At 41.1% G+C, this 21,487-nt stretch overlaps 1 protein-coding gene across 4 annotated transcripts in view; it reads left to right on the top strand.

Moving 5' to 3' along the window:
- Positions 1–21,487, top strand: part of LOC126457669 (gamma-tubulin complex component 3-like) — a 304,002-nt gene that overhangs the window by 208,700 nt on the left and 73,815 nt on the right. For all 4 annotated transcript variants that reach the window (XM_050094169.1, XM_050094170.1, XM_050094166.1 and 1 more), the window contains one exon: positions 5,886–6,128. In XM_050094169.1, coding sequence (XP_049950126.1) covers positions 5,886–6,128 — 243 coding nt within the window. The remainder of the gene's footprint in view (positions 1–5,885; positions 6,129–21,487) is intronic.

Here is a 21,487-nt window from a genome sequence, read left to right as displayed (position 1 = left end):
TTTTTTCTACAATTTGCTAGTGTATAAACTAATGATGCATTGAAGTGCCTCACTATATGTGCAGGATGTGGTGATTTATTGGGAAAAGGCACAATTTTCAACACAGAAGATGATAAACTGCATACCAGATTTAGAAGTTTCATACCAACAACTTGTTATCCTTCAAATCATTTTCATAATTTTCTCTCAAAGTAAACTGCATATGGAAACATGTAGAAAGATATAAAACTGCTAGCTTTAAGAACCAGAGGGTCCTCCTTTCATATGAGAAGAAAGGATTGAAGGTAAAGAGACTGATAAAATTTAAGAAATCAGGATGGGTGACATCAAGTTTCAGTAATGTTTATCATAGCTACTTCATGTAGAGCAAGTGCCAGGAACATTAGCTGACAACACTGTCTCAGTCAGAGAAGGTAGTAGACAAATCATAAACAAGTGGAAATACATCATAAACAACCCATAAGAGGATGACCACAAGATACAATAAACTTGTTAAAGAGCATGAAAAAAGTAAATAAAAGGAAAAGAAATGATCAAAAAGTAAGTAGTTCAAAAAATTACTGCGAATTGTGACCACGTAATTGGTGAGAACCTAGCGCATACTTCGGAGCAAGATTTCATCTGTGAAATTTGGAGGCAGTAGTATTGAGGAGGAGTATTCAGGTGGCGTATGTGGTGAGATAGCCAATACAATCACAAATGCCAGGTGAACAGCAATCAGTTACTTTACTATTGATTTCATGTAGCCAATCGAATATTTATATCTGGAATTTAATAACTGTAAAAATTACCTTAGGCACTTTGGACATAGCTGAAGACTATTTTAAACTTTTAGAAACTGTTGACCACCCATTGAGGGACTGTTCAAACTTACATAGACAAAAGAAAAAGAAAAACAACTGCACATCTGCAGATGTGTGATGGGCCGGCCACCCCAGACATAAAAAGATCAGAAAATAGTTTTGGGGTGTTTCTTTTTTTAGTGTTTCTGTGCAATATTGACCATTTATCTGCACGTGAATGGTGACTTAACCTCATTTATAGCTCTTCCTCATACTTACTATCTTTATTTGCTAGAGTAGCTGCTGCTGCTACCCAAAATGCTGATTGAGAATATTGTGGGGGATTGGATTATATTCAATGACAGAGTCCCTAACATGGCTGTATAAAAGTTGTGCCCCAGAAAATTTAATTAAAATTTCCATTAGTATTGAACATCATTGACTACTCATACTCAAAAATTATTATGTGTGTGTGTGTAGAAGAGAGGGGGGGATTCAATAAAAACCAATGATTGAAAGCGTTCAGCAGACACCTATGGCTGTTGGTTTCTTCTGCGTAAGGCAATTAAGATTAAGCAAATTATCTTGATTTGGTAAAATAGCACAAATTAAAAAATGTATAAGTTACTTAGTTTGTCTCTTCGTGATAGTTCTCCCAGAAGTTCCTTTTTGTTTGCTGAATATCCAGTTCAGTGGTTCCTGGCGTGAGAGGAGAGCTGCAAGTATTCCAGTTTGTGTATTAATTTTTTGGCGTGATAAGCTGCAGGGCTTTCTTGTAGTCATTATCTGCATTATTTGTTGTTACGTTTAGAATACCACAACACATCACATAAATAACAAGTTTCTTTTCCATACCAATGCGCAGTGCCTACCAACAATCTTCTCAAAAATGGCCACTTGCAACCTCCAGCCTCCAAGCAGAACTGAGAAGTGTTAACCTAGAACTGAACTGGGTTGATACTTGCAAAAAAGGTACATAAAGACTAACAATGATTATTTCACTGAACAAAGGTATTAAAATGTATTGATCTATACATGCAAAGATAAAGTGGTATGTGTTTATTATAAGGGGATCAAAAAGTTAAATTCAGGATGGAATGAAACAATATTACAAAAAGGAAAGTTGCCACTCACCATATGGCAGAGATGCTGAGTCATAGATAGGCACAACAGAAAAGACTGTCACAAATAAATCAAGCTTTTGGCCAGTGAGGCCTTTGTCAAAAATAGACCACACACACACACACACGGGGGCAACAGAAACCACACTGTGAGCAGCAGCACCGGTGCATTATAGGAAAGGCAACTGGGTGGGGTAAGGAGGGGGCTGGGTGGGGAGGGGGAGGAAGAGTATGGTAGGGGTGGCAGACAGTGTAGTGCTGCAGGTTACACAGAGGGCAGGGGAGAGGGAGGGGGGAGTATTGGAAAAGGAGAGAAGTAAAAAAGACTGGGTGTGATGCTGGAATGACAGTCGTGTAGTGCTGCAATGGGAACAGGGAAGCAGGTGGATGGGTGAGGACAGTAACTAATGAAGTTGAGGCCAGGAGGGTTACAGGAACGTAGGGTGTATTGCAGGGAAAGTTCCCACCAGCACAATTCAGGAAAGCTGGTGTTGGTGTGAAAGATCCATGTGGGAACACAGTAGATACGACAATGTAAAATGCACCACATTGTAGAGCATCTCAAAGAATTTATTTATTCATCATCAACACACCTTTACATGTGAACCATTTATAGCACGAAGAATACAGAGTCCATATTCAAGTTCTTTGTAACATTTCCTCTGTTATTGTTGCAATCGCATTAGTGATACGATGTCACAACATAGGGTTATTGTCCTCTTCGGTCGCATACACGCGGTCCTTCACGAATCCCCACATGAAGAAATCAATCGACATAACATCGGGTGGCTAGGCAATGGGTCCTTCACATCCGATCCAACGATTGGGAAATTTCCTATCCAGGAACTTGCGAACAGCCATTGACCAATGTGACGGAGCTCCATCTTGTTGAAAAGTGATGTTGGGTTGCAAGTCTTGTATCTGAGGGTACACAAACTCCTCCAAAATGTCCACATACACTGACCCATTCACGGTTTGTTCCGTAAAGAAGAACGGTCCAACAATCCTGTCATGCATTAGCCCGCACCAGACATTTAGTTTAGGGCTATCACTAACATGTTCAATGACAACGTGCGGATTTTGCGAACGCCAAATCCAAACATTATATCTATTAAACCTTCCTGATAGATGAAAGGTTGCCTCATCTGAGAATAAACATCTTTCCAGGGAGGTGGCATCCATATCAATACACTGCAGCATATCCACAGCAAATTGTTGTCAGCGCGATTTGTCGTTTAGTGTCTGATGTTGCAGAATTTGCATTTTGTAAGCACACATACAAAGACGATGGTGAACTACACAATGCAATGTTGATCGAGGTACATCAAGTTGCCTTGATGGTTGACTAATTGACTTACGTGAGCATCTGAGAAATGTTTGTCTGATGTCCTCCACTGTCTCTTCTGAAACTCTGTAACGTGCACCGTCAGAATGTTTCAAATCACTTCCTGTTGCCAGAAACTTCTTATGTCACTCCTTAATTGTTTTCACATAATGTGGATCACATTCGTACACACGACGATAATTTCTTTGAACAGTAAACAGTGATAGTGTTTCTGCAAACAACACTACCGCTTGCGCATGCTGCTGTGGAGTCACCATTTTCACTTCATGCGACTGTACTGTGCTCTGGCGATCATACTGCACTCTGGTGACCATACTTGGCACTTCTGATGCAAGAATATAAATTCTTTGAGATGCTCTACAATGTGGTGCTTTTTTCATTGTCGTATCTACTGTGGTTTTTCTCTCCTGGGTCCTTCAAATCAGGGAGGTTTGAGTGGACCACCCTGTATTTTAAAAATTTACACGGGCGGTCACTGGCTCAATCTAGTTTTGATGTCTCACAGATTGACCACAACCTAGAACTGCATGCAGTCGCTAACTGAGGGGCCACTGCCTAGCGAAGTCATTACAGAAGAGGAACAGGCAGACGGAGTCAATGTCCCTGTGTCCGAGCCCCCGTTTAACCTCCTCCGCTGACATACCGAATGCATCGGCAACTGTTAATTTAAACTACGCGAGCTTTTAGTGGCACGTCCATTGTTTCAGTTTAGCTTTCTATTTACTTGTACACAGTTGAACGTGTTAACGTGTTGTGCACCATGCTGCCCGAAAAGATGAAACATCGTTTTGTGGATAACTGACCATCCTGGAACATTTACATTTGATGGAATTGTTTTATATTATCGAGTTTGGGAGTAAAACTTTTCGCGCAAACAAAAAGTTTGAAATAGACCAGCATGTCAAGACAAGTCTTCATATCGCAGAAATGCAGAAGAAAGGACCATAACAACAACTTCTGACAACAGCAAGTTGTTGTAGCAGGGATTTGTCCAGAGGTAACCAAAAAAGTTGGTTTAACGTGGATCTGTGCGAAGCATTCATTGCAAGCAATATTCCTCTTTACAAACTAAACAAACCTTTTCCTCAAACGCTTCCTGCGCAGCAATTATTGCTTAAATCAAAATATACCAGATGAATCAACAATGTGTGAAAATTACATACCAACAATTTACATAAATTTTCTGGAAGAAATACACAATGAACTCGAGGACAACATTATCTGGATTTCAGTTGATGAAACTACAGACACTTGTGGCCGTTACATTGCAAATTTAATTGTTGGTGCTTTAAAAAAAGAGCCGCCTTCTTCCTATCTAGTGACCTGCAAAGACATTGAAAAAGTAAATCATTCTACAATCGCCACATTTGTGAATGAGGGTATTAGAAAAATATTTCCAGAATCTCCTGCAGATAAAAGGGTGTGTGTTTATTTCAGATGCTGCTACCTATATGATCAAAGCAGGAAAAGTCCTCAGAGTATTTTATCCCAATTTGATTCATGTGCATTGCTCAAGGAGTACATCACCTTGCTGAAGAAGTACGTTCCACATTTGTGAATGTAAATAAACTGATTTCATCCACAAAGAAAGTGCTCCTAAAGGCTCCTGCTCGCATCAAGACCTTGAAAGAAAAACTATCAAATGTGCCTTTACCTCCAAAACTAGTGGTAACTCGTTGGGGTGGAGGGGTAGTAAACGGCTTTGATAGTGCAGAGGCTTTGGCAGTTTTCCAGTGCAGGGGACCGTTTAATGATTTCAGTATTAAAGAAGACATTGCTGTGATAGCGCTCATTTTTCCCATATGCCTGCAAGTAATAAACAACTTGAAACTCAAGGTTTGGTGTTGAATGAATCTATTCAGTTAACGAATAAAATTATTCTAGTGAACTCCTCATTACCGGAAGTATTTCCAAGAAAACTTAAAGAAAAGTTTAAAATGTTTTCAAACAATAATGCAGGCTTTGAATGCTTGTGCCGAATTGATAGTTTTATTAATGGGATGGGTGAACTTTTACCATAAACAATAAGTGCCAACATAGCACCCAAATTCAAATACTGCCTAGTTACCTCAGTTGATGTAGAATGGTCCTTTTCTGCATATAAAAATGTTTTGAATGATCGAAGATACAATCTTACTACTGGACATTTGGAACAGTACTTGGTCGTTTATGTTTACAATAGTGAAAAAATGTAAAATAAACTAATGTCTTAGTCTAATAGTATTAATTAAAAGTTAATGCTGTTCAAAAAAATTCAAGATATTATTTTTTAAGTAAAATATTAAAGTTTTTGTGTGTGCACCTTTGCGTGTGATACATCTCGAAGTTCATCCTGTATATATAGATAGTTTCCTTGTGACTCACTCAAGTTGCATCTGCTTTTTACTGACAACAATAGCAAAGAAGGAACAATACTTGAAACACAGTATGCATCCCCATTCGCAAATTTTTAGAAAATAATTGCAGAAATCCCCTCTTCCTAACCTTTACCAGAAAGTACTCCCCAAAATTAAATTATAGTGGGCAGTATTTCAACTACTAGAAACAATATAACTATTACTTCTTAGTGAACACTACAGTAATTATAGTAAAGCTGCCTCAGATTATTAAACAAATACTGCTGCAATTTGATTCCAGAGTTTGGCAGCCCAACTGCGGTCTGTGTATGACTTGATGCTACAGCTCCAAGGCCTAGAAGAACAGCTACACAATAGAGCATCAGTGGAGCTGGAAGCTCGTAAAGAGTATGAGAAGCTAGTTGAAAAGTCTGGCACAAACATATCAATGGAGGAAAGGGAATCTACACGAGTTAATGAATTTACAAATAAATACCTGCCTCACATGCGCACTCAATTGAGTGTACTGGCTAAAAGCTATCAGGTAACATATTTTAGCATTGATAAATGATGAGAACTCAGTTTCCAAGCCATCCTTATAATGTAGGCATTCAAATTTAGTTTTGTGTGTTGAGTGCACTATAATTGTAAAACTGGTTGATTCAATATCAAGAGGTCACATTTATGATCAACAGAATGTGCAGATATTTAAATTAAGTAACTCACTTACTGAGATTTTTATGAGCTGTTTGTTGTTTATAAGTTTCCAAATCTATAATCAAATATTGAATATTTAGTTCCATGTGCTTTGCCAAATAACTTTGCTGCCTTCATTAGCTGAGGTGGTGCAAGGGTTCTGACAGTCTTGAAGTCAATTTTGGGTATGTCAGTCAGAACCTTTGCCACTGTCAGATGTTTTTCATGTACAATTAGGTAACTTCTACTATGAAGGAAAATGTTGCATACACAGAACAAAGTTTGGATTTATTATCCAATTTACAACATGAACTCAAACACTTTGACATAGAAAACCTGACAGTTCTGGTTCCCCTTTTTGTATAATAACATTAAAACAGAGAACTTCTTGAATTGTTGTGAAGTCAAACCACAGAACCTAACTGTGGAGGACTCCATAATGCAGCCCATGGTGCTACAGACTCCAGGGAATTACATTGAGTGGCAGTCTTTCATCACATCACAACGATCCAGGAGCACCTTAATCATAAAATAAAAAACGCACAAATCCAGAATAGTATTAATACTTCAACTAAGAATACCCGAACCTATTTGAATGTCCTATAATCAAGACTATTCATGATTACTCAGTTGTACCCACAACAGGGGACCAAAAAGTTTCTGTTCGAAGGTTGTGCAGTCCAGAGTTGGTATGCCTGTCAGGCAAAATTGCCGTGAGGATTGAGACAATTGTCCCACCAGTGCACCAGGTTAGAGATACTTGTTTGGTAAAATACTGTGTACTGCTACATGAAGTAGTTCATTATATCATCATCAAGGGTACAGTTGTTTTACTCATTGCCCCCCAGTTTATTACTATATTTTACAGACTAAAAGAAATACTTCTTTCATCGAAAAATTGCCTTCAAAATTCAGGAATATCTTATACTCAAACTTAATGAAAAAATGTCCAGTGTTTAATTTAAAATTCCCATTAGTCTTAAAAATGGCCATATGTTTGATGCTGTGGGAAATCTGTCTCCATCTGCCAATATTGAATTCAAGTGGCAGCAGCAGTGCGTCGATACAACCAACATGAGTTGTGGGGATTCACAAACTTGCTAATACTGTCTCCCTCACACTCCACCATCACAAATCCAGAACACTGCCTAGCCTACGATGCACCATTGCAGTCAACAGAGCCAGTGAACTTGAATTGTAAGTGATTTGTGTTATCGGTAACAGTAGAATATTTTTGTTAGTAGCTAGTTTCACAATGGAAAAAAATAGAAGGTATTCATATGATATGGGCTGTTAATTGAAAGTAATAGCATATGCAGAACAACATGGATACAGAGTAGCTGAGTGGTGTTTCAGACCTCCACCAACAGAGGGGGGGGGGGGGGGGGGGGGGGATTGCGGTTGGTGGGCTACTAAAGAAGAACTGATTAAAAAAAGAGGGAGACTAAATATGGAAATAGAGGACTGAATATAAAATGGCCAAAACTTGAAGATGACATATTAAAATGAATTCAAGGACACCATCAAAATGAGATTGGAATTAATGCAAAAATGATTCCAATACGTGCTTGTAAGATAGTGCTGGAGTGGAACTTAACAGACCTTAAGGGTGCTACAGGTCTATGAAGACGACATATTAAAATGAATTCAAGGACACCATCAAAATGAGATTGGAATTAATGCAAAAATGATTCCAATACATGCTTGTAAGATAGTGCTAGAGTGGAACTTAACAGACCTTAAGGGTGCTACAGGTCTGTGAAGCATAATAGACTTAACGTGCAAACCAAAATATCTCAGAAAATTCCACAAGAGTATAAGAAAAAATATTATCTTCCATCACTTTATTTTTCACCATCGAAAGAAAACCTGTGTGGAACTAAGCCAAATAGTGCATATAGATGGAAGTCCTCTGACATTTGATGTGCCGAATAACAGAACTGTTGCCTTGAAAGGTGCTAAAACTGTATCTATAAAAAGAAGTGGACATTAAAAAATGCACTACACTGTTGTCCTTTCATGCTGTGTTGACAGTACTAAACTTAACCCAGTGATCATTTTCAAGCACAAAACAATGTCAGAACCTTCCGAAGTACTTCTAGGTGTTGTTGCTCACATACATAACAAGGTTTAGATGGGTGAGGCTGGTATGAAATTATGGATTAACAGTGTGTGGGCGAGAAGGAAAGGTGTTTTATTGAAGAATAGTTCTCTTCCCATGCTAGATTGCTTTAATAGTCATTTGAAAAATTCTGTGAAAGAGAAATGGAGACAGAGAAATACAGAGCTTGCTGTTATTCCAGGAGGACTTATTTCACAATTGCAACCTCTTGATGTGTCAATAAATAAATCATTTATAGTGCATATGAGAGAGAAAAGAACAAATGGCTGATTTATGAAACACAACATTAATTCATACCAAAGAGAGCTTTAAAACGGCATGCAATCAAACAAGTGTATCAGTGCATAAAACAGTCATGGTTTAAAGTGAAAGAAGACATTGTTGTTTAATCTTTCAAGAAGTGCAGCATAGTGATGCTCTTGATGGCAGTGAAGACAGTCTTATACATGAAGAGGACAACGAAGAGGAAGAAGAAAGTTCAGATGACGATTTTCAGGGATTTTAAAGGTCAGTTTGGTTTTATTAACTAACTTGTTGTTGTTTAGTCTGTCTTTGCGGTCTAATGGTAACATGTAAAAATGTTACTTCTTAAAAAATTATGTAAAAATTAACACTTCCTATAGACCGTAGCGTCTTATTGATCGTAAAATACAGTAATCCTTTTGCTGCTAATACACTTGCTCTCTGCATTATGTGCTGAGCACGAATTTGTGCTGTACTGCTCACCAAATGCTGCTAGCTATGCAGAGAGACAGCTTTCTTGCTGTTATGAAGTACTTATCATCTGATTCTAAGAAAACTATATGGTGAAAAAGTTGATTTTCTCTCGTCTTACAGTCCAATATCTTCAGTCTTTGAAGAAAGGACTGAATTTCTTTTGGTTATTCATCATACTTACTGCACTGCATCAAATTAAGTAAAACATTGCATGTAATTTTAAAGACATTATTTGGTTCGGTATATGTCAGACAGTTGTGTGCAATGCACCCATTTTCGTCCATGTACATCAGGAATCATGTGGTCAAAACAATCATCATACTTAATAAACAGTTCAAGATAGTGAAATGAAGTTTCTTTGCAAATGTTAGCATGAACAGAGGCTTGTATGCTGTATGACATGACTGACAGACAAAACTTTTTATTTGCTGAGATTTGGAAGTTACTTGCCCTTCAGCAGTGAGAGTTCAGCAGAAGAGAATGCGTAATGTCCTTAGCACTTGGGAATCAGCAGAGTATGACGAGTTAACTTGTCAACAGCAGCCAGAGGTTTAAACACACCTGCACACCCCCTTCTCGCTGAGGGAGTCTACAACTCTTTTGTGGATACGTGCGCGGCAAACACGGAACCCCAAGCTTGTGCAACCATCTTTCTTTTCTGGGCTGCATACCTTCCCTCTCCACATCCCTCCAAGCCCCCCTCCCAGCCCTTTCCCTTCTCCCTCTCTTTGGCAGTGCATTTTGTGCCTATGCCCGGAAACAGATGCTTGTGACTGAATGAAGTGGTTTCTCTTCCTTTACCTCTCCAATTAACGTATCTATCCTTACTTTGTTCTTCTCTTTCCTTGATTCTTCTCTTTCCTTGATTCTTCTCTTTCTTTGATTCTTCTCTTTCCTTGATTCTTCTCTTTACCTTCTTCACTGCTGCCGCATTTGAGAACTCTTTCCTTCTCTTTGTTCCTCCCTTTTTTCTTTCTTTCCTCCCTGTGCATCTCTGAAGCCCGACTCGTGTGTTCCCAAGTGTAGTCGATGATGGAGTAATTCGCAATTCCCCGCCCCGGGTACGTACCACCTAATAAAGGCCAAGCCCAAGGAGGGGTGATTACTCGAGCTGCTACCCTCCGAACATGCCGATTGGTCCCTCTGTCTGATTCTCGGGAGGTGTGACGTAAGGTGTGGACAATCACCTAAGGTGGGAGTGCCCTCACAGAGGGCCCCCACTAGGAAGGAACATGGCATCGGAGATGCCGGTAATCATGGGGGATACTTTCGCAATGGTTTCTTCTACTTCTACTACTTCTGCCCACGAGAGAAAGGTAGATGATTCTCAGCCGCAGAAAATTCTTCCATCAGTTCCTAGTTGTTTCTCGGCCTGACGAAGGTCAACCCTTTCATTATTCAGAAAGGTGTTGACACGATTGCAGGTCCTGTAAAATCATGTTCCCAGTTACAAAATGGCACCTTGTTGTTAGAAACAGACAGTGCCCTCCAGGCACACAAATTGCTTCTAACTATACTGTTACACACCTTCCCTGTCCAGGTGGAAGTGCACCGTACTTTAAACTCATCGTGTGGGGTGGTTTATACAAGATCACTCAATGGATTATCAAATAAGGACAGTCAAAGTTACCTGTCTGATTAGGGAATAACAGGCGTACATCGAGTAATGAAAAGGATTGCAAAGGAACTGGTACCAACTCGCACTCTCTTCTTGGCATTTGACAGAGTTCAGCTCCCATGAAACATTAAAGTGAGGTATGTGATAATTTCAGTTTGCCCTTACATCCCCAACCCTACGTGTTGCTAGTGGTGTCAGAGGTTTAATCATACCAGCCAGTCGTGTTCCAATATGGCCAAATGCGTTACCTGTGGCAGGGATGCCCATGAGGGTGATTGTCCACCTCCATCCCCTCGTTGCATCAATTGTGTGGGCGACCACGATGCTTCCTCTAGAGAGTGCCCTGTTTTTAAAGATGAACGAATTATTGAGGAAATCCAAGTGAAGGAAAAGGTGTCCACCTTTGCTGTTGATAAGTTACTTGCCAGCAGAAAGCTCACTGTGCTCCCAGCGCGTAAATATAACACTGTCCTTGCCTCTCCTCGACCTACTAAGGAGGTAGCCATGCAGACTTGCGATCTCACCTTTAGCGCCACAGTCGTCAGATCGGCCAACCCAAAGATAGCCTGTTCAACCTCCCGACTATCACCCGCTCACTCTAAGGCTCAACCTTCATCGGCTCCTGCTAAATCACAGGCCCCAAAATTGGACACCCAGGCTTCCAAAAAAGAGCCTACTCATGAAGATTTTTTATGTGCCCAGGCTCCACAACCGCCAACTCCTCCTCCATCTCAACGTCCTGCTTCCAAGATGTCTCATAATAAAAAAAGTTCCTCTCCTTCTCTGCCATGGCGTGTCTCTTCTACAGTGCCAGCCAGAGGTAGCCAACCTCGGCCGTCCCTCGTGTCGCCGAGATGCACCGCTGGAGGCCGATCAACCAGATGACCACTGGCAGCAGGAGCTGTCCCCGGACAACCTATCGATCAACATCTTCTGCCTCCTGCTGAATGCCACTCCATGCCACCGGCCACCGTCTCTTTTTTTTTTTTTTTTTTTTTTCCACACTATGTCAATTGTCCATTGGAATATCTGCAGAATTTGCTCCAATTGGGATGAATTGTCAATCCTCTTATGATCCTACTCCCCGGTCATCTTCTGTCTTCAAGAAACAAACCTACGTCCCCATGATAGCTTTGTCTTCCCTAATTTCCAATCGATCCAATTTGATTTCCCCTCTGTTGCTGGCGTTCTGGCACACGGGGTCTTATGATTCTTCTCCATGATACTATCCATTAACACCCAATCCCCTTACACAGTTCCTTCCAAGATGTCGCTGTATGTTTTTTGCTTTCCTGATTCACCTTCTCTCTTTGTACCATATATGTTCAATCGTCCACACCAATGGTAAGAGCCGATCTCCTTTGGCTCCTTGGTCAGCTCCCACCGCTTTATTTGCTAGTTGGAGACTTCAATGCCCACCACCTCCTTTGGGAATCTCCGGGTCTGTATCCGAGAGGTTCCCTATTGTTTGACCTCTTCCACCAAGCAGATCTGGTTTGCCTCAACACGGTTGAAGCTATGTTTTTGTCTGCCTCCACGTCAGCCTATTGTCATTTGAACCTTTTGGTCGGTACTCGGTGCTTTAAATTGGGCGCTCTTGCTGATACACACATGGGTGACCATTTTCCTTGTGTCATTCAATTGCAGCCACAACTGCCATCTGTGCACCCAAGATGCTGGAAGTTTTCCCATGCCGATTGGACACTTTTCTCGTATCTAGTAACATTTGATGACCGTGAATTTCCTAGCATTGACAATCAGGTCGCTCGTGTTCTTACAGCTGCGGAATGTTCAACACCTTATACCTCCCCTTTGCCCCGGTGCCCCCAGTTCCTTGGTGGAATGAGGCGTGCTGTGACGCAATACGCGAGCAGAGATGTGCTCTTTGCATTTTCCACCATCATCCTACATTGGCCAGCTGTATTGGCTATAAGCAGATACATGCACAATGCCATCTCATCTTAAGTGATAGCAAGAAGGAAGGCTGGGATTTCTTTACCAGCTCCTTTAATACCTTCACTCTCTCATCTGTACTTTGGAATCGAATTCGACGGTTATCCAGCACATCTAGTTTTTCCACGATATCTGGGCTAACTGTCGCACAAGATACCTTAGTGGATCCAGACGCAATTTCGAACCCATTGGGTCAACAATTTGCTGATACTTCAAGCTCTTCTAATTACCCACCAGCCTTTCTCCCAAAGAAACAAGCCATGAAAGTGCGACCTCTTGCTGTCTCCCCTCAAAATCGCGAAAGCTAGAATACCGTTTTTTCTACGTGTGAACTCTGACACGCACACTCTTCTTCTCACTCTTCTGCCCCAGGACCGGATGGGATCCATATCCAAATGTTGCTGCATTTTTCATACTCTTTTCTGCATTTCTTCCTTCGCCTTTATAATCGAATTTGGACCAACAATTTCCCAGAAGATGGTGGGAAGCTATCATCATTTCTGTTCCAAAACCTGGAAAGGACAAACATCTCCCCTCTAGCTATCGCCAAATCTCTCTCCCAGGTAGTGTATGTAAGGTTTTGGAGCGTATGGTGGCTGGAGTCCCGAAATCTTTTAACAAGTGCCCACAGCAACTGCGTTCTGCAGTTGACCATCTTGTTACTCTATCAACTTATATCATGAACAATTTCCTAAGGAAACGACAAACAGTAGCTATATTTTTTTATCTGGAGAGGGCATACGATACCTGTTGGAGGACAGGTATCCTCCGCACACTGTTCTCTTGGGGCTTTCGAGGTCTGCTACCCCTTTTCCTCCGTGAATTTATGACAGAGTGCACATTTAAGGTGTGAGTGAACTCTAATCTATCCTGTACTTTCTCCCAAGAAAACAGAGTGCCCCAGGGCTCAGTGCTGAGTGTTGTACTGTTTGCCATCGCCATAAATACAATTATGGATTGTCTCCTTCCTGATGTCTCGGGCTCCCTCTTTGTTGACAATTTTAGAATCTACACTCATAAAAAAAAAATTTGCATCACCTCGGTTCTGAGAGTTCCGGAACCTATACAGAAGATTGGAATAGAGACCAACATAAACATCATTTCCACCCTTTTTATTGCTCATGAAAACCACACATTGCTTGTTGTACCACCATACAGTGAGACCTACAGAGGTGGTGGTCCAGATTGCTGTCCACATACCCAGTAGCATGTCCTCTTGCATTGATGCATGCTTGTATTCATCGTGGCATACTATCCACAAGTTCATCAAGGCACTGTTGGTACATATTCTTCCACTCCTCAACGGTGAGTCTGTGTAGTTCCCTCAGAGTGGTTGGTGGGTCACGTCGTCCATAAACAGCCCTTTTCAATCTATCCCAGGCATGTTCGATAGGGTTCATGTCTGGAGAACATGCTGGCCACTCTAGCCCAGCGATGTTATTATCCTGAAGGAAGTCATTCACAAGATGTGCATGATGGGGGCACGAATTGTCTTCCATGAAGATGAACGCATCGCCAATATGCTGCCGATATGGTTGCACTATATGTCGGAGGATGGCATTCACATACCGTACAGCCATTACAGTGCCTTCCCTGACCACCAGTGGTGTACGTTGGCCCCACATAATGCCACCCCAAAATATCATGGAACCTCCACCTTGCTGCACTCGCTGGACAGTGTGTCTTAAGTCATTCAGCCTGACCGCCTTGCTTCCAAACATGTCTAGGACAATTGTCAGGTTGAAGGCATATGCGACACTCAGCGGTGAAGGGAACGTGATGACAATCCTGAGCGGTCCATTCCGTTGTTGGGCCCATCTGTACTGCACTGCATGGTGTCGTGGTTGCGAAGATGGACCTCCCCATGTATGTCGGGAGTGAAGTTGCGCATCATGCAGCCTGTTGCGCACAGTTTGAGTAATATAACATGACATCCTGTGACTGCACGAAAAGCATTGTTCAACGTGGTGGCATTGCTGTCACGGTTCCTCCGAGCCATAATCCATAGGTAGCGGTCATCCACTGCAGTAGTAGCCCTTGGGCGGCCTGAGTGAGGCATGTCATCAAGAGTTCCTGTTTCTCTTTATCTCCTGCATGTCCGAACAACATTGCTTTGGTTCACTCAGAGACACCTGCTACAGACAACACGAGCCGTGTACCTCCTTCCTGGTGGAATGACTGGAACTGATCGGCTGTCGGACCTCCTCTGTCTAATAGGCACTGCTCATACATGGTTGTTAACATCTTTTGGCGGGTTTAGTGACATCTCTGAACAGTCAAAGGGGCTGTGTCTGTGATACAATATCCACAGTCAACGTCTGTCTTCAGGAGTTCTAGGAACCGGGGTGATGCAAATTTTTTGTGTGTTTATCTCTCGGCAGACCAGCCTTCTTGAATGACATCTTCAGGGGTTCTTCGATCGCCTCCACTGATGGAACATTGAAACCAGCTTCCAATTTTCTCCCAGTAAGACCGTCTGTGTAAATTTTTGGTGTTGTACGGAGTATTATCCACCTTCCCTTCATCTAGGCCCTGTTGACCTTCCGTTTGTGGATGTCGCCGAATTCTTGCGACTTATATTTGACAGAAAACTGTGTTGGTCTTCCCATGTTTCATATCTTTCAGCTTGCTGTCTGTGATCCCTCAACACCCTCAGTGTTCTGAGTGGTACCTCCTGGGAAGCGGACAGAGTGGTCCTACCTACTCCACCTATATCATGCCTTAGTGCGCTCAAAATTGGACTCTGGAAGCATAGTTTACTCCTCTGCATGGCCGTTTATTCTTTGGCGTATACATTCTGTCCACCACCATGGATTGCATTTAGCGTCTGGAGCTTTTTACACTAGACCTATGGGGAGCCTTTATGCTGAGACTGCTGAACCTCTGCAGTCCAATCGTCAAGCTGTTCTTGTGAGTCGTTACGCTGTTCATCTGTTTTCAGTGCCTTCTCATCCAACCCATGCCCTTTTTTTCGGCACCTCCTTGGATTTAGGGTATGCAGGCAGCCATCCCTCTCTGCTACCACCGGGAGTCCGCTTCCATCAACTGCTACATTCACTTTCCTTCCAATTTCCTAAATTTTTCCTGACAAATGGGGGAATGACACCACCTTGGCTTCGGCCCTGGACCTGCCTTCTCCGTGCTCTTTGTCAGCCTCCCAAGGATGGTATCCCCCCTATAGTTTATTATCAGGTATTTGCTGCTCTATGCACACAAATGGAGGATGCCACATTTATTTACATGGATGGCGCCAAGACCATGGATGGCTTATACTATTGAAGACAACCCTATTAGATTTCGGCTTCCTGACCAGTGTTCAGTTTTACTCTGGAGCTTTACACTGTTCTCCAGGCTGTCCAATACATCCGTCGCCATCAGCAGACACAGTATACTATATGCTCAGCTCTCTTTTCAACATCCAAGCTCTTTATCGTGCTCACCCTCTGGTCCACAGGATTCAGGCTGCCTCCACATGGTCCACTTGGAGGGCATCTCTGTGGCATTCCTCTGGGTCCCAGGGCATGTTGGTTGACGAAGAAACTAGGCAGCCGATATAGTGGCAAAGGCTGCTGTCTCTTTTCCTTGCGCGCTTTTCGCATAGTTCCCTTTGCCAATCTGCAGACCAGTGTGTGTGCCATAAAAGAGCAACACGATGACAGATCATCGTGTTGCTCTTTTATGGCACACACATTGGTCTGCAGTTCAAAGTAATAAATTGCGGGACGAAACCTTTCCCTGTGCTTGGACCTCTTCCTCCTGGCCTTGTCATCGGGAAGAGGTCATTTTAACTACACTCCGGATTGGGCACTGTCTTTTTAGCTATCGACATCTTTTAAGTGGTGATCCTCCCCGCTTTGTCCCCACTGATCTCAATTGTGGACAGTGAGACACCATTTACTTCAGTGCCCCTATTTTAAATTGCTGCTCACCCGTTTACAGCTGTCGCCTGATATATTCTTCCCTTTTAGCAGATGACGCGGGCTCAGCCGATTGCATCCTTGAGTTTATTAGTGTTAGTGAGATGACATCGGTCATTTGAAACTCTTTTTGAGGAAAACATCCCCCCTTCAATAGCACTTTTCTAAGATTTCCATCCGTTTTAGCTTTCCTTCTTATTGAGTTTCGCTCCCACTGCTGCTGATTTAAATTCCTGTTTTCACCCTTCACTTGAGCTACGGAATGGGTGCTTATGACCATAGCTGTTTTGCGCCCTAAAACCATAATCAAAAACACCTGCACCCTTACAGTGCTAATGTGTCCTAATACATTTGATGTTACCATTTAATACGGTATTGATACTGTATGTACAGTGGAATGAAACTTCAATGCTACAGTGGAATGTGCAACACTGTATTCTGTTGGACTTGAACCCAGATAATTGTCTTCAACGAAGCTCAGACCATAGCTTGCTAGTACGCTCTTAACAGCAACGGCACTTTTTGGCATCATGTGGGGGGTGAGATGTTGGTTGAGTTTGCAGTTTACTGCATGCACTGACATTTCCCCAGGCATTCCTGAAATGTGGAATTGTTTGTGTTAAAAGTCACATGTTATTGTGTAGGCTATAAATAGTGAATATATAGTGTATGATTTGCTGGATTTATTGTACTTGAAGATTATCATGTAACTGCAGCCATCTTTTAATGAAGGTAAGCACTACAGAAAGTATATAAGGTTGAAAATCTTGTTACAGTATTTGCTTTTGCACTTAAGTTGTGCGCATCACTGATATTGTTGAACATTTGTGCTAAAATCCCATTGATCCCATGACATTTACAAACATCCCACCTAGATCAAAGAACAAACTAAACTTTGAAAAGCTTCAATGACTGTATTACATATTGCAATAAAACAATACTCCAACTCATTCACACACAAAAAGTTTATAGTGATTTATAATTTCGACTTTGTTTGGTTTAGGCTACTAATATCCAAGCAGGTATATTATTACAAGTATCAAAATGCCAAGCAGTTGTGAAACACAAAAATTTCACATAAACTGGATACATGAAAATCATATTGAAAGATATAACATTCTGTGAAAAAAAAAAAAACTCGGTAAATGTGTAGGTATATTAAGCAAATAATGAAAGGTGTGTTTGTACAAATTCAATTTAGCCATGTTAATCATTCAGAACTTTAAATTATGCTAAGTACTTTTCTAAACATGAATGTCAAATGTAAATAACCAAAATGCTCAAATATTGTTCCCTGTCTTAGAAAGCATATTATGTGCAAATAATTAAAATTGAAATGTTAATGTAAGTTAACAGCATCAACATTGGCCTGAGTTTATAGATGACACAGACAGCATCCAGAAATTGCATAAATGGGATATTAAGCGCCTACATCTATTTTCTTGCCTTTCATTTTACATTTTAAAATGTTCCCAGCCAAAATACTATTACTAGACAAGATAATATATAGAGAATGATAAATTAGGCCTTCTCAGTGAAAGTGTGTGCTATGAGAGAGAAAAGAAATACGCAGATAGACACTCACCTGCATTATAATGCTTTGTGCCTTTCTTAATACTTACTGGACTGTACTCACATTCACTGCACTGACTAACACTGAAACTTCTTGGCAAAAAGTTGGCGTGCGGCAATGTGCAAGTAGCTTCCTGTAGTTGGGGTGACACTGAAGCTTCAATCCGTTAGCTGTGTGGCATTAGGTGATTGTATTGGCCCCATGAAGTGACCTCGTAGTATGGTAGTGAATGCCCCCACTTTTTGCACAAGCTGATACTTTTATTTGCAAGTGTGCCCCGAATTATACATGAAAGGGCACAATCCATCTTTGTTGATGTGGTTAATGAGCTGCTGCTCGTATATGTGTGTTGTCATTTAATGAATGAGAAGGTGGTTGCCCCCCCCCCCCCCCCTCCCAGCAGGAATGTGTGTGTTTAGGCAGCACTAAGCATAGTCAGCTGTTGATCTGTGGCTGTCTGCTGATACTCCCCTGTGCCCACCTTGCACGCACCTGACATCATCTCACTTCTCCAGTGGGCTCTATGAAAGCATCATGGTGCCAGATAGTTGTGTACATGACCAGCTACTCCATCCACGCTTGTTCTGTAGAGCTACCAAGCAGTTGAAGTACCACAAATGCCAGCTTTCGTCTAACTTTGGTGCTTACGCATGCAGAACTAAATTAACTTACTTTCTCTGGCTCGGTGAGCTCAGTTTACTACAGCATAGTGTGATCACTGCATAGTATGTTCCTAGCTCACGGTGGTCCAGTATGGCTTAGACCAAACACTCCTTACAGATCTTCCTGTCACAAAACTAAATCTTAACTAGCTTCGCCTGGGCATTGCTGCTACTGCCTAAACTGACATTAAATACTGCAAAGTTTGTACCTGATGACCATCTCTTGTGTACAAAACCAGCAGCAGATTAAATGAAATCACGATGTTTTCCTTGCCATGCTAGCTGTATACAGTTAATTGTGCAGTGTCACTTATTTCCTTTATTCGCCCTTTGCTTTGAATGTCTTGGTGCAATCTTCTTTTTTTTTTTCTTTTTTTTTCACTTTCTCCTTGCGAGTATCACATGTGTCCACATTGCTCTTTTACATCTGCATTTCAGTTTATTTTGTATCTTCTTTCGTTGTTGTGCCTTTCTCACAACCCCATTCGAAATTTTGTTGTCCACCCTCATTCCACTCTAGTGTTCCAACTTAATGCATTCGGAACTGGTGGTGGATTTTGCAGTGTCATCTTTCTTCCTGTATTCTTACTATTTTCAGTCACTTTGTGTAGATAAACCCGTTCCCTTTCCAACTCTTTTATCTTTGGTTCAGCTGTTCCTTCTTTTTGATAGAAAAATTTGTACTTTAATATTTATTTGCCTCATATAAACCTCTCATTTCTTCTGTTTCAAATTATCATACTTCTTTTTCCTAGCTCGGATATTTTTTTCAGGCCATTGAAACTTTTCTTTAATTTAGAAAAGTCAATTAGACTTGATTCTTGTGGTGCAGCATTCGGCTTCCACATGTCTAGTTTGCCAGTATTTGTGTTATCTCGATACCACTGTTCAGTTGACATTTGTGGAGTTGCAGTACCCTCTCGATTCACCGCTACTGCCTACCATCATCGTATGAGGGTCAAAGAATGGTCAAAAACTGCCTGAAACTGGTTACTATATCAAAATAAATGTTTTTGTTGTCAAGATTGTTTGTCTACATTTTTAAAGTACTTTTAGCCAGACCGCTGTTTCTCCACGAGAAATGTCCTCAAAAATTAATCATGAATATTGGGAATTTTTTTAACATCCCCCTTGTGTAGTGAGGGTATATTCTCATTGAAGAAGCCACTCACTGTAAAGTGATTGCAGTTTAATCTTAAAAGGTTTGTTCACAATGATGTCTATTACATGAAGCTTTTAGATTGATCTTTGAGGAATTATTACCTTGCCATTAAACCATTAACTTCCTGTGTGAGATGTCCCCTGAAAGAATCGAGTGCCATCATTTTCCCTCTGTTATGAAAAGAGCCTGGTATTCTGCTCCAAACAATCTTCAGCTGATCTAGCATCAGGTCATTTTTTATCCATCGCATTTCTTGGCACCTAAAAGTAAGTCCTGAAAGCTGTTTTCCTTTGACGCCATTTTCTTGTGAAAAATCACACACGCGGGGGAACTTTGTTCCATGTGCTAGTGCACCCAGCATTATTGTTATTCTGGTCCTTGGAATGCCAGCACTTTTAAAACCCTTCATATCAACAGTAAAATTTGAAGACATATAAAAAATAGATGTCTGATAGATGCCACAGGACGTTGCTGAGATAGTGTAAGCCCACCATCATTGTCGCGCACCAGCCAGTACTTACTCTGATTTCAGTAACACATCCAGTTGGAAAATTCCCTTTATTTCTAGCGCGTACTATCCGGTAATATCTTAAGTAATTGGGAAGTCTTCATAGTGTTGCTCCTACACATAATTAACACCAAGCTACTCCAATTTGTGGAACCTTCCCTGCTTCGGCCCCATGGAAGTTTGGTGTGTGGAACTGGTTTCCTTTAATTTATTATTTGTCTTATGTCTCCTGTGAACATTTGCTTCTGTGACACCAAATTTTCTTCCTGCTACACAATTGTTTGTGGCCTCTGCTTCATGGATAACCATTAACTTAAAATTAGTATCTGCCAGAGCCAGTTGTGGACCGCAAAATCTAATATCTTCATATCTCAACAGAGTCACAGCTGTATTTGTACCAATTATTGAGTGCTATGATTTACTTCTGCACTGATAATATAAGCAGACTGAATGATGACAGTACACTGTCCACTCAACTACCTACAGCTGAATCACCAGAACTTGTGTAGCATTTCAGATTAACACTGTAGGTGGTCTTAAAAATCAGCCGTGCCATAGAATAATAGCAGCTTTTGCACTGTTGTTGAAGCTAATGCTCATTTGTTGTGATGCTTTTCAAGTGCTCTGTACAAACATTTTACAAATTATGAATTTGGGGAAAAAACTTGTCTTTTAGTTAGATAAGTACAGCAAGTGTATTCTCACTATATATGTGTAAATAACCTTCTCAGTATCAAAACCCTTTTGAAATCCAAACTGTGAGTGTGGCAATATATTATTTGAAGCCAGCTGGTTAAGGAGCCACTTGGATATTTTTCAGTGTAAGAGTATTTATTAAAACAATGCTTAGTTTCTCAAAGGACATTAATATGAATTTTGTTGATAATTAGCCAAAACCTTTCTCAGAAACTTATTACTCATGCTAAGTAATAGTTCATACTTACTGCCCATTCTGTAATTTCATTTATGGCTTGC

The sequence above is a fragment of the Schistocerca serialis genome, chromosome 2 (genome assembly GCF_023864345.2).
Source record: "Schistocerca serialis cubense isolate TAMUIC-IGC-003099 chromosome 2, iqSchSeri2.2, whole genome shotgun sequence".
Lineage (NCBI taxonomy): Eukaryota > Metazoa > Arthropoda > Insecta > Orthoptera > Acrididae > Schistocerca > Schistocerca serialis.
The sequence above is the reverse complement of the archived record's forward strand: the minus strand, read 5'-3'. Positions and strand labels throughout refer to the sequence as shown.